This window comes from Hypanus sabinus, chromosome 18 (assembly GCF_030144855.1).
Source record: "Hypanus sabinus isolate sHypSab1 chromosome 18, sHypSab1.hap1, whole genome shotgun sequence".
NCBI lineage: Eukaryota > Metazoa > Chordata > Chondrichthyes > Myliobatiformes > Dasyatidae > Hypanus > Hypanus sabinus.
In genome coordinates this window covers 17594034-17608289 of record NC_082723.1, presented here as the reverse complement: position 1 = coordinate 17608289, position 14256 = coordinate 17594034, and the positions used below count along the sequence as shown (strand labels likewise).

General features: G+C 41.8%; 1 protein-coding gene across 3 annotated transcripts in view; it reads left to right on the top strand.

The window, feature by feature from the left end:
- Positions 1-14256, top strand: part of LOC132407362 (SH2 domain-containing protein 3C-like) — a 286124-nt gene that overhangs the window by 81385 nt on the left and 190483 nt on the right. For all 3 annotated transcript variants that reach the window (XM_059993734.1, XM_059993735.1, XM_059993736.1), the window contains one exon: positions 10550-10639. In XM_059993734.1, the coding sequence (XP_059849717.1) occupies positions 10550-10639 (90 nt within the window). The remainder of the gene's footprint in view (positions 1-10549; positions 10640-14256) is intronic.

Below are 14256 nucleotides of genomic sequence, written 5' to 3'. Positions count from 1 at the left end.
TTTTTCCCCTGCAAAACCAATGTGACGATACTTTCCCAACGTTTATTTGTGCTGAAATCTACTCAGACAACTTGAGGTCCTGGAATAGAATAAGTTACAAGATACCCTAATAATGGTTTGCAAGATGGCATGAGTGTATTCAATAAAAATCTAACATCTAAGTCAGCCTCAAAGAGCACCACAACCTTGTCGTTGGGTTTGGAGGCTTGCGTGCTTCAGTGACCCAGAGATGGTGGCTGGAGCCAGGGCTTTATGCTTTTGCTCTTGGTAGGTTCAACCATGTCAAACAGGTCAAAGGGTAGAGGCCAGGCTAAGAGTGGTCCACCAGTCCTCCAGGTTCAGGGGTTCAGCTCAGGGCTAACAACCCTGACTGGTAAAACAGAATTGTTATGGAAACAGCAATTTAAAACCTTTTATATCTGCGTGTGACGGTATTCCTGAGTCTCGACCTGGGACCTGCATGACTGACAGGAGTAAAAATGGAGAGGGAACTACTGACATGACGAAGGAAGCCCTGAACACAACCAGAGATGGAGAACCTTCATCGCTGCCCAAAACATCAGCGGCGTAACGGGCAGTAAATAATCTAAGTCAAACATTAGGACATCCCAAAATTATGATATAGGATGCAGGTTTTGAGAGTTGTCTAAAAAGATAAAAATAAAAGGTTTACAGGGAATTTCAGAGCTTTCCAGAGTTTTGCACCCAATTTAGGGAAATAGGGAAATTAGGATCTTGTACCTGAAGACACAATGCCATTAATGAAGCAATTAAGATCATGGATCCTACAGAGTGCCAGTTTGGGAGGATGGAGTAGAGTTTCGTCTATATTTCTGACTGGGTCAGAAACTACTTATGTCAGATTTTAATTCATTAGCAGAAGATCTGGAGAGAAGAGAATTCATTTCATTCTGACTTGTCGGGATCCAGTATACTTGTCCAGAAAAGACAATTGGATCTGCTGTCAGGGTCACAGGCAAATTAGATCTAAAATTGGTTCGATAGCAAGAAGTGGAAGGCAATGGTTGGCAGGTTTTTTAGTGATGGTAATGTTGCTTCCAGTATGATTCCAGGAAGGTTAGTAACTTGTTCTCATGCTATTGGCAACATATAGTCATAATGTAGGCTGAAATATAGAGGAAGAGCAAAGAATGATTTAAAATAAATGGTCCGTATGTTTGATGATGCTGGGGGGGGGGGCGGTACTTTAAACTGCTGGAGAACATTGGTGGTCTAGTCCAGGGGTGCGCAAACTTTTTGACTTGTGGGCCACAAAGGGGTCTAAACTTTGACAGGGGGGCCGGACCAGGAGCAGATGGACGGAGTGTTTTGGTAATACACCTCATAAGAGAAAATAAAATATCATGGGATATGTAGAAAACATGTGCTTTAATTTCAATTGAAAATGAACAAATGCATTACAACAAAATATCTGTCTTTGAAGTCCCATGGTATTTAGCTATTTATTGAAATGACTTTTAAAACACTGAAAATTGAACGGTAGGAGATGCAGGTCTACTTGTCCTGTTCCTTCTTATTCAATTGTCCCCTGTGCCAAAACTCAACAACGACCAGCACAAAGACAGAACAGTGAGAGCGCGCCAGTATACGGAGTGCGTTATTTGATCTGGAGCGCATTTTTTATTTTGAGAACGTATGTGCACCTGCGCACTACTCATGTCCATCACTTAACAGAAATGACATGTAACGTAAGGCTTATTGAAAAAAATATTTTCAAATGCATTTTTTACATAACACAACAAAGAAACTTATTTTTAATTTCAGTGGGAACAGTGTTGTTGGTCTCCCTTTTTAGCCAGCGCATCAAAGTCTGGATTTAGTTTTATTGTGGCGATTCTCAGGATGGATCTGAGGTGTTGGTCAGTTAACTTGGATCTGTGGCTGGCTTTGTTGATGTTCATGATGCTGAACGCCTGTTCACACAGATAGGTCGAGCCGAACAAAGAGTAAAGCGCAAATGTGGAGTAATACGCTGCACCTCAACAAAGGTCAACGTATAGCGGTGTGCTACATGCAGCGCTAAAATTACGACACGGAGCCGGTAACTGCAGTCGAAGAAAAAAACTTTATGCGAAATCCCCAGTTTTAAGCCTCCCTCAACCTGCCCCCCCCCCCCCATGGCGCAGAGGCTCCAAAGCTCTGTGCTCGCAAATCTCCGCAGGCTATCTCCCTTAGCCGGAACGCTGGCTAATTGTGAGCCGGTTCAGATGTGCCAGGAAATGGGTCGCCACAAATGTATATAGAGTGCGTCATCTATTGGGAAAACGCCAGAATTGCGGGGAAAAAACGTTAACAAGGTTTATTAATATAATTTCATCAAGTTCTGCGGGCCGGATTAAAAAGCTTAACGGGCCGCATATGGCCCGCGGGCCGTAGTTTGCCCATGCCTGTGCTAGTCAGTTGGGCGCAAAAGTAGCAAATGGGATTCAATCTGGAGTTGTCTGAGATGGTGAATTTGCAGAGGGCGCAGCAAGGCAAGGGAATATACAGCATAATAAGTGGAAAGATACTGAGAGGTGTGGATAAACAGAGATACTTTGGAGTAGATGTCCACAGATCCTTCAAGTTAACAGGACAAATCAAAATGATGTTTAAAAAGGCATATTGGATCCTTTTTTTAATGAACTGAGGCAAAGAATACAATGACATGGGAATTAAGCAGATAAACTAATTAGGCCCCAGATCAAATTTCACATATATTTGTAATTACTGCATTATAGAAATTATTTGATTGAGCCAGAGAAGGTGCAAAGGGCCTTTACAAGATATATTACCAGAACCGGAACGATGTTTCTTTCATGACGAACAAGTGCAAAATTGGACAGCATAGGGTTCTTCAGAAGGAACAGAGAGATCTAAGGTAGGGAGGTGAGCTTTAATAGAGATTTTCAAAATAATAGAAAGGGCAATATGGAAAGACCTATTTTTCTTATTAGCAGAAAGATCAAAAATCATGAATACAATTGCTAATAATTGGTGGAAGGATTAGATGGGAAAATATTTTCACCCTTTGGGATGGCAGAAGTCTGTACCCCACTGCCTAAAAAAGATGACTGATATAGAAAGCTTCATCACATTGAATGTGTTCTTGACGAATCCTGCCCCGTGGGAACACAGAACTAGCTCTCAAAGTAGGGATTAGCCTGACTAGCACTTCTCCAACGGTCAATAGACTTGATGGGCTGAATGGCATAGTTTTGTGTTGTCTGCTTTCTGCAAGATTTGCAAGCCTGGACCCTGACAGTGGTGCAGCATGGTAGTGTTGTGGTTAGCACAAAACTTTATACAGTACAGACAACCTGGGTTCAACTCCTGCTGCTGCCTGCAAGGAGTTGGAACATTCTCCCCGTGAGCATATGGGTTTCCTCCGGGTGCTCTGGTTTCCTCCCACAGTCCAAAGACGTACCGGTTGGTAGATTAATTGGTCACTATAAATTGTCCCGTGATTAGGCTAGGATTGAATTGGAGGATGCTGGGTGGCATGGCTCAAGGGGCTGGAAAGGCCGATTCCACGATGTATTTCAATAAATAACAAGAAATAAGTAAAGTGACTTCCTGACCAGGAAGTTTCCATGATTCCCTGAAAATGTTGTTTTGCTGGTTATGTGGCCAGAGGTTTAGGGCAAGCTAACAGTAAGGTGGTACCTGAACCATCTGCAATCAGCATTGGTGAAACCCTTCATGCAGGACACCTGCCTATTCCCTTGTGGTTGTGATGCTGTCTGTAATAATTATAGTTTAGCGTCTACAGAGGACCCTCAGGCTTTCATTTCCCCTGATTCATAGATTTGTGTAATATGTGTTTAGAAACAAAGTAGTCACACAGCTGCATTACAATTTTGCAGGAATGAACTTTACATAATAAACATTAAACAGGGGAAATGAAACCCCCTTTTAAATCTTGAGCATTAATGCACAAGTTTACTTATTCAAAGCAATTTCTGACAATTTGAGTTTGGATAAGAACTCTGAATGGAATTTATGCGTGGACTGGTATTGCATAAACAGAAAATGTGGTCATTATCACATTGGTACTTGTGAAATCTATTTATGCACAAATTGACTCTGGTGTTTCTACCTGTGTCTGCACTGCATTACAACTGAAAGCACTTTGCAACATCTTGAACCTGTGAAAGGCGCTGTGCAAACAGAAATGCTTTCTTGCTTTTAATTCTATATGTTGCTTTTTTTCCCCATGGCTTTTACAAGCTCGTTCCTAAAAGAGACCAAAGTACATGCATTTCTGACAAGCCTTAACTTCCAGCACAGCACTGTAATATTTTAATTGAATGCCTGTATACTATCGCCACAGCTGGGAAGAGCATTAACTTGCTGTGTGGCATCTTTTGTATATTTTAAGTCAGAGGTATTGGTGCTGTGCGTAAAGAAATAAAAGCAGTGGGAATGTGCCCCCTCCAAGGGCTCAGAAGTGAGTTCGCAGATCTGTACAATTTAGCCTTTGTGGCCTGAAAGCCTCAGTTAGTTTATGGGGCTGTTGTGCCCTTTCTGTTCTGAACTACCCATTGGTTGTCTTGGTAGTTCCTTCTGAAAAGGTGGATTGCACTGGTGCTGTGAGTCTGAGAGCTCTCCTGGCCACCTTATCCTTATGCAGTGTATTTGGCTCTTATTTCTCAGTCCTGATGAAGGGGTCTTGGTCTGAATCATCGACTGTTTATTCCTTCCCATAGATGCTGCCTGACCTGCAGATCTCCTCCAGCATTTTAAAATTTTATTTTATTTGTGTGGAGCTGGCCCTTCTGGCCTAAGAAGCCACACTGCCCAGTAACCCTAGCCCACTCACAGAACAATTGTACAATGACCAACTAACCTACTGATCGGTATGCATTTGGAATGTGGGAGGAAACTGGGGCAGCAGGAAGAAACCCATGTGCTCACGGGAAGGATGTACGATCTTTCTTACAAAGTGCAAACTCTTTGACACCCTGAGCTGTAATAGTGTTGCGCCAACCTCTACACTACATGGCACCCTTGGGTGTGTGGCTCTGGATTTCCAGCATCTACCGAATCTCTTGTGTTCATTCCAGTATTTTTGTCCACTTTTTTTATAAGTAAAATTTATTATTGAAATATCAAATAAAGAAAACATTACTGGAAAATAACCTCCATTGCCTGACAACGAGTGGAAATCCAAAGACTCAAGTTGACTGTGATTCATAAGACATAGGAGAAGATTTGGACATCAGTCTGTTCTGACCTAAAAAGCCTCTGTTTTTCTTGCTGTCCCCTTCTTAATTCTTCGCTCGTCATTCCCAGCTCCACAGAGAAGCAGCTGCTCATTTGAATACTTGGAAATTTGGGTCCGAAGTGTCTCAAGATCAGCTACAGTAGTGAAACTTCCAGCTTCTCACAGGGAACGGCATCGCAAAAAGGCTGCCTGCCGAATGTGGCTTATATCCAGATCCTTAATGTCAACAGAATTAGAGACCAGGGAGCGAAACTAATGCCATCCAAGTTAAATTTCTGTTCCACAAATGTCAGTTTTGGTATCTCAGCTGCAGTTCAAGTGGGATAACAATGAGATTACTCAGACTGTGTGTAACAAATTACATGTAACAGTGCTCAGTGCCTTGTGTAGCCTTTGTTTATAAGGATAATGGGACAATGCTTGCATGATCTGCAAGTTGCTGGGTTGGTTTGTTGTAACTGTTAGTCACAGACTAAAGCCAGGATTGCACATGGATCATTTTACATTCAAGCCTCTCTGCGTGGGTGGATATTCCCACACTCAGGTCACTGCAGCCTCAGAGTTATGTAAACGACGGCTTCCCATATTTCCCACAATCGGAGAACAATTTTAACTTCTTATTTATATTTCAGATCCCAGCTGTTTCCAACTTTGCCCCACAGTGGCCACAACAGACTTATCGCCTCATGAGCGGCACTCAGGAGACATTCGATACAACAGTTAACCTAAAAGGCAGGAGGAGCTGGGAACAATCTCAATGAGGAATTCTGGAAGTAGCGCCACATGACCCGTCCTGTCCTGCTCCAGAGAAGAAGAGCATGGATGTTTTCCAGAGCAGGACTAAATCAGTTTCTGTTCATTCTTAGTTGCCAAAACTAGTTGGAGATATTCCTAGAATTTTGATCATATGGTATTCTGATCCCAGTGCTTTCTATTCACAGACTGTTGGATCATGTGATGTCTGCAAGTTTCTTTGCATTAACCTTATAAACATTAGTTCAGTGTCATTGTAGGTTTCCCACCAGTACTATTAAAGGCAAACTTGACCTGCTATTTCAAAGTTCAATGTATATTTATTATCAAAGTATGTATACTTTATACAAGTTTAAGATTTGTCTCCTTCCAGGCAGCTACAAAACAAAGAAACCCAATAGAACCTATTAAAACAAACCAAGACCATCAAACACCCAATGTACAGAAAAAAATAACAGAAATTGCATAAACAATAAAGTAAGCAGATAGCTTTCAGAACTGAAGCCTCTCAAGATATAATTCAAAATCTTTCCGCTTTTCCCAACAAGTTTTCTACAGTGAATCCTGATCTCCCTGTTTCCCTGTAAATCACCACAGGTACAGTCTTACACCATTGATCCACTGACAGGGTCCCAGGTTGTGAGTACTTGCTGCTCTCCTGGTTCTCTAGCTAATACCTAAGCACTTACCATTCAAAGTTCAAAGTAAATTTATTATCAAAGTACATATATGTCACCATATACAACCCACATTTTCTTGTGGGCATTTACAATAGAACAAAAATACAATAGGATTAATGAAAAACTTCACATAAGCTAAGACTGACAAACAACCAATATGCAAATAAAAAGCTACAAATAAATAAATAGTTAGATAGATAGGTAAATGAATGAATGATTAGTTAATTAAGTAATGCCGAGAATATGAGTCCTTGGAAATGAGTGTATAGGTTGTGGAATCAGTTCAGCATTGAGGTGAGTGAAGTTATTCATTCTGGTTCGGGACCCTGGTGGTTAAAGGGTCTCACATCACCATGTTCCTGAATTTGGTGATGTGAGACCTCAGGCTCCTGAATTTCTTTCCGATGGTAGCAGTGAGAATTCAGTCTCCTTGCCCCTTCCTGCTGGAATCCACAACCTATGGCAGAGAGGGGAGTGATGCCCCGAAGCCAGTAGTTTCCTGTGGTGATGGACAGTGGAGTCACAAAATTGGAGAGAAGGGGAGGGGGGATGCTCTTTCAGTATCAAATATAAAGAATGAAATGTGCCCAGTATCGTTGACCCATTCTGAAGACTTAAGGAAAACAACAAGGGCAGGGAGCCTGTATTCACTCCTATTTTGCAGAGTTGAGATGAGCTCTCATTTATTCTCAATCAAGTTTATCGTAGCCACATAGCAAGGCAACGGGCATTTCAAAGAAACATAACTCTGAGACCACAATGACCCAAATGTAGGAACTGGTCCCTGTGATCAAGATACCGTTCCAAGTTGGTCCCATTCGTTTATGTTTAGTTCATATCCTTCTAAATCTTGTAAATCTTTTCCATCCAGTTGTGCAAATGTCTTTTAAATATTGCAATCATATACACCTCTATAACTTTCTCAGGCAGCTTGTTCCAGACTACTTCTATCCCACTGTTAAAGATAACTGAAGAGACTCCTAGTACAATAAGATGAAATCTTGACCTCGTAGTCTACCTTTTCATGATCTCCAGTGGGCCGAGGGATTGAACTTTTACCACCCACCGGATCACTTGGTCCAGTGCGTAATATCAGGATTGGCAGTAAGAAGGCATGGGCAACTGTTTGGAAACTCAACTCAGACAATGGACCACCACAGAGAATTGCTGCCATAACACCCAATCAGGTTGCCCACCAACTAATACTAAATGGTCAACCAGATAACAAAGAACGGAGGCAAAAGAAAAAGCAACATCAGGAGATGGAGTCAGCTCTCACAAATGGGAATAACAACTTCCCAACTCTCACCCTGGAAGAATTAAAGGATGAAGTATCACAGCTAAAATCCAACAAAGCTGCTGGCATAGATGGGATTCTTAATGAATTCCTTAAACACCTTGGACCAAAAGCACTCCACTGGCTTCTGTCCCTTTTTAACTGTTGCCTAAGATCATTAAAAACACCTAAAAAGTGGAGAAGAGCCAAAGTTGTTGCTGTCCTAAAACCCAATAAAGACCCCAACATTCCTAAAAATTATAGACCGATTCCCTTGCTCTGCACCCTGCGAGAGACTCATATGGAAAAGAATATCCCCCTTAGTCGAAGATCTTCTAACACCAGACCAAGTCGGGTTCAGCCAAGGCCGCTTTTGCTGCAGTCAAGTCCTGAACTTAACCCAGTTTATTGAGGATGGTTTTGAAATGCGACAAATTACAGGGGCAGTATTCGTAGGACCCTGTGAATCACAGAGGCCTTCTACTGAAATTATCTAAAATGTTAAAGAATGAAACCACTGTCAAAGTAATAAGAAACCTCCTAGAAAATCATAGATTTAATGGAAAAATGAATGGAACTAAGAGTAGGTGATATCCACAAAAGCACGGACTACCACAGGGATCAGACCTGGCACCTCTACTATTTAATGTTGACACAAATGACCATCCAACCTTTCCTAACACATGCAGGTTTATCTATGCAGACGACCTATGCAAAGCAACACAAACTAACTCCTTCCAAGAAGTTGAAGTACAACTTACAGCAGTCCTTGAAACAAAGAAGTAGTATTATGAAAAATGTTCTCTGAACCCAAATCCATCAAAAACTCAAGTGTGTGCATTTCATCTGAGGAATCGAGAAGCAGCTCAGAAACTCAAGATCTTCTGGTGTGCGAAGGAGCTCGAACACCATCCGAGTCCAGTTTACCTGGGAGTGACACTGGATAGGATGCTCTCATTTGCCACCCCCATCCAAAAACTCCGAGGGAAAGTTGGCTCTCACAATTCTCTCAAAAAAATTAGCAAGCATGAAATGGGGATCCAATGCTCACACACTTACATCAACTGCCCTAGCACTCTGCTATGCACCTACTGTGCACCTGTGTGGGGCAGATCAGCCTATGTGAAGAAAATAGACCCGTTGCCTGCCGAATAATCACGGGCACACTGCGTCCCACACCCATTTACATCATTTACAGACTTGCAGGCATTTCTCCCCCAGAGATCCGAAGACAATACTACAACAAAATTTGAAAAAGTTAAACAGAACTTGGATCCACCAGACCCACTACATCATCGTGTGCCAGTTTCCAACCGCCTAAGATCGAGGAAAAGCTTTGCTACAGTGGAGGAACTACTGCACGGAACATCCCCCCAAACATACAGGATTGACCTCTGGCAACAAACAGAAGCAAGAACCCCACCAAACAATACAGTGCAAGACCCCACAGAAATGTTGCCATATGGGACACTGCTTGACTGACAGAAGTGGTGCACTCTCAACAGAGCGAGAGTGGGAGTTTGTAGGACTAGAGACAATATGGTGAAGTGGGGTATAAAGACCAGAAAATCCTGTGAGTGTGGCAAAAGGGTGCAGAACTTTGAACACGTTCTGCGCAACTGCCCACTCTCAACTGATTTAGCTGACACTGACCTGCTCAACATCAACCAAACAACACTAGAGTGGCTGGCTGTCTAGTGTGACAAGCTATGATGATGATAGTGTACCTCATTATGGCCTTGCCCCCTCACTGTCTGCTTGCACTGCACTTTCTCTGTGATACTTTATTTTGCATCCTGTTATTGCTTTCCCTTCCAGGTGTTCCCAATTCTTTTTATGCCTTGGACTGACACCATTAAGTAAAGGGTCTGTGGACCCCAGGCTGGAAACCCCTTATACAAACCTCAATGCACTGTTGTGATGACATGATGGATGGCATACTAAACAACATTTTTCTCTGCACCTCGTTATTGGATTGGAATTAGTCTACATGCGATAATAATAAGCCAAAATACCAATTTGCCCTCAGTGTGAAAAACTTTCCCTAAGGCCCCTTTTAAATCTTTCCCTCTCACCTTTACTCCTTGTCCTTGAGTTTTAGGTTTCTCTACCCTGGGAAAAAGACTGTGATCACCTAATTTATCAGTGCCTTTCAAAACTTTATGTACCTTTAGAAGGTTAACTCTCAACTTCCTACACTCCAGAGAAAACAAGTCCCAGCCTATTCATCTTTAACCTTATCACTCAAGCTCTACGGTCCTGGTGACATCTTTGTGATTGTTTTCTGCACCCTCTCTAACTTAATCACATTCTACAGCTGGGTAACCAGAACTGTGCACAATGCCCAGTGTGTTTCTGTTCAAAGCTGCTCCCATTCACATGCTCCAGATGGGCTGCCAGTACACTACACTTAATGCATTTTGCAGCTTTTACATCCCACCAAGAACTTAGTGGGGTGATTACTTTTAGAAAAGTCTATGGCACTAGCACTCTGGAAGTGTGCAGGCACTTCTCACGATGAAAATATTTTGCCGTTGCTGGGTTGGGAATACTGTTGTCGACATCTTGCAAGGATCTAATAATACAAGTTTCTTCAATTTGTTGCCTTCACAGACAACCTGCGCTGCCAATTTCTAAGAATCAGACAACATCCCTCAGCTATGTCCAGCGTTCAAGTCTATCCCAGGCGTGACAAATATAGAGGTAAGCAAGTACCAGGGAATGGGGTCAGGATAATTCGGTGTTTTTAAACAACACAAGTTTCTCATAATGAGGCCAAGATGTAATTGTAAATGGTTAATGTACCTAAAATAATGTAAGATAGGATTCAAATCTGAATAAAAGGGCAGTAAATTTAACCTATTTGTGAGACAGAGATTGCATTTTTAATAATGTGTTTCTTATATCTAATGACAGAACAGGCAGTGACTAATGAAACACTATATAAAGGCCTTCCTGAAGAAGGTCCCGGCCTGAAACGTTGGCTGTTTATTAATTTCCATAGATGCTGTCAGGCCTGCTGATTCCCTCCAGTATTCTGTGTGTGTTGCTACAAAGACCGCCAGACATGCATCAGTTAAAAGAAAAACAGCGGGTGTACACACACATTTGCAGAAAGGATAATACAATAGATTCCAGTTAATCAGGACCAGTACATTTTGGCCCAATTAAGTGGCTGCCCCAATTGGCTGAACTTGCATGGAAATAGTTAAAGGTATAAAAAAGACAAACTGCAGTTTAACTGAGTAACCAATTATATATTCAAATAAAATACAGAACAAATTAGAACATGATCAAAACTACTACAAAACTATAAAACCGTGTATTCGTTCATAATTGTTATCAATGGAGGAATTCATCCAGCGCACCTGTATGCTGCCACATTGAGTGTCTGTAAATGAACAAAATCAGCGCAGATAATGGACTGCCTTCATACGATGCTATTGACAATTGCACCCTCCGAATCTTCATTTTCATTGTAACATTCAAGATGATTGTGGACACCTCCAAATTCTCCACTGTTCCTAACTTGTTGAAGGAGTGAAATCGTTTAATTTTCCTTCTCAGCCGTTTCTGGCATTTCCAAGCCTCAATTACTGAAACCGCAGAGAGTAAAACAGTTCTGAATTGTCTAACTGCTTATTTCTCAACAACTATCAGTGACCAAAACCACTGCTTTCTGAACACAAAGGGCACACAACTGATGCTATTTAAAAACTGTTCTCTCCAGGCAAAGTGATGTATCTAGTGGTCACACAAGTGCACGTGCCTGATGCTAGTTAGAAACTGTTCATCAATATTCTCCTGTCCCAATTAAGTAGCACAATGTCCCAAATAAACGAAGGGAATCCCGGCTGTTTTTTTTTATTAGTTTTTGTTTTTTGAGTTGTCTCAAATAAGCAGCTGCCCCAATTAATCAATGGCCCAATTAACTGGAAACCACTGCATATGGAGGAGGGAGTAGGGTTCAGAATGGAGGAACTCAGGAAATAGGATTATTCAAGAACACGATGAAGAAGTACGATATCTTGTTCACATGAAGAGAGATGCAAAGAGGGTTTCAAAAGGAATTCCAGGGACAAGTAAAGGAAATGGATTTTAACTATAATAAGCCAACATGACCAAGATAGGCTTGGGATTCAGTTCCATGAGGTGAAAATAGGTTATAGCTCAACATCAGTCTTAAAATTTCCTTTCAACGTACTTTGTCAGTGGTGTCTACCTACCTTTGGCATTGTGCTTGCACCAGTTGGGAAGGGTAAATCACTGAAGGGACCTAAAATGGGTGTTAAATATGCAGAACTATTGCTCATTCCAATGCTTTGCCAAGGATGGCTGAAAAATGAGGCATCACTATTGTGTGGGAGGCAATGCCATTAAGCTGGACCCAAGAAGGATTCATTTTCTACTCCTGTGATCAGCTGAGCTGTGTACAAAATCTCTGCAGTTCCTTGTGGTCACGGACATAGTTGCTGTACAAAGCCATGATGTGTCCGGATAGGATGCTTTCTCTGGTGCATCAATTAAAATTGGTGAGGGAATATGCCAAATTTCTTTAGCCTCCTAAGTAGAGTTGCTGGTGAGCTCTCTTGACTTTGGTGTTAATGTGATTGGATCAGGACAGGCTATTGGTGATGTTCACTTCAGGAGACCTGAAATTCAACTCTATGCAATGTGCTGGCATTGGAAAGAGTCCAGAGGAGGATCACAAAAATGATCCCGGGAATGAAAGGGTTAACTCAGGAGGAGCATTTGACAGCTCTGGTCCTGTACTTGCTGGAGTTTAGAAGAATGAAGGGGAATCTCATTGAAACCTATTGAATATTGAAAGGCCTAGATAGAGTGGACGTGGAGAGGATGCTTCCTATAATGGGGGAGTCTTGGGACTGAGGGCAATGCTTCAGAATATAGGAATGTCCATTTAAACTGGAGATGAGGAGGAATTTCTTTATCCAGAGGGTGATGAATCTGTAGAATTCTTTGCTATAGACAGCTGTGGAGGTCAAGTTATTGGGTATATTTAGAGCAGAGGTTGATAGATTCTTGGTTAGTCAGGATGTCAAAGGTTACAGGGAGAAGGCAGGAAAATGGGGTCAAGAGGGATAATAAATCAGCCATGATGGAATGGGGAAGCAGACTTGATGGGCTGAATGGCCTAATTCTGTTCCTATATCTTATGGTCCTTCAACTTCAGTGTCAATTGTTGTCACAACACTATGTCACGAGGCTCTCTACCTCCTTTCTGGACTCTGACTCATCATTATTTGAGATATACCCCACTATGGTAGTATCATCTGCAAACTTGTAGATCAAATTCAAGCAAAATTTGACCACACAGTTATAAATGTACAGGGAGTAGGAGGGTTGAGGAAGCAACCATGTACGGTACCATTGTTGAGGATAATCGTGATTACTGATTGCAGTCTGTTGGTCACAAAGTCATGGATCCAATTGCAAAGGAAATTTTTGAATTCCAGGTTTAGGAATTTGGAGATGAGTTTGCTTGGAATTATATTACTGAAGGCAGAGCTGTAGGAGTCTTATCTGTTTAGATAATCCAGAGATGAGCAGAGAGCCGGGGAAAACTGCATTCACTGTAGACCTTTATCGGTAGTAGTGAATTGCAGTAGGCTGAAGAGGCTGGAGTTAATCTGTGCCTTGACCAGCCTCCTGAATCACTTCATGATGGATGTCAGAGCCACAAGGCAGTAATCATTAAGCCATGTTACCTTGTTTTGCTTAGGTACAGGGATGATAGAGTCCTTCTTAAAGCAGGTGGGAATCTTGGATTGAAGCAGGGAGAGGTTAAAATATCTGCAAATACTCCCACCAACTATTCTGCACAGGATCTAAGAACACCGCCAGGGGCAACATCCAGGCCAATTGCTTTCTGTAGGTTCCTGCTTGGGAAGACTGATCATACATCCGCGATGATCATTGTGCATTAATAAGCACAATTTAGCTGTCAAGTTTCCTGTGTTACAACAATACTATCATCAAACAAATAACTGTTTAATTTCAAGAGAATCTGTAGATACCGGAAAACTTGAGCAACATGCACAAAATGCTGGAGGAACTCAGCAAGTCAGGCAGTATCTAATGGGGAGAATAAACCAGTCAGCATTTTGGGCCAAGACACTTCATCCAGTTTCAATGAAGGGTCTTGGTCCAAAACATCGATTGTTTATTCCCCTCTATAGATGCCGCCTGATTTGCTGAATTCTTCCTGCATTTTGTGCTTGTTGCTCGGTTTAAACGGTTTTGGAAATTCCAAGTTCCTGAGAGGTTTTTATAAAATTAAGTCTTCTCTTCTGCAAGCT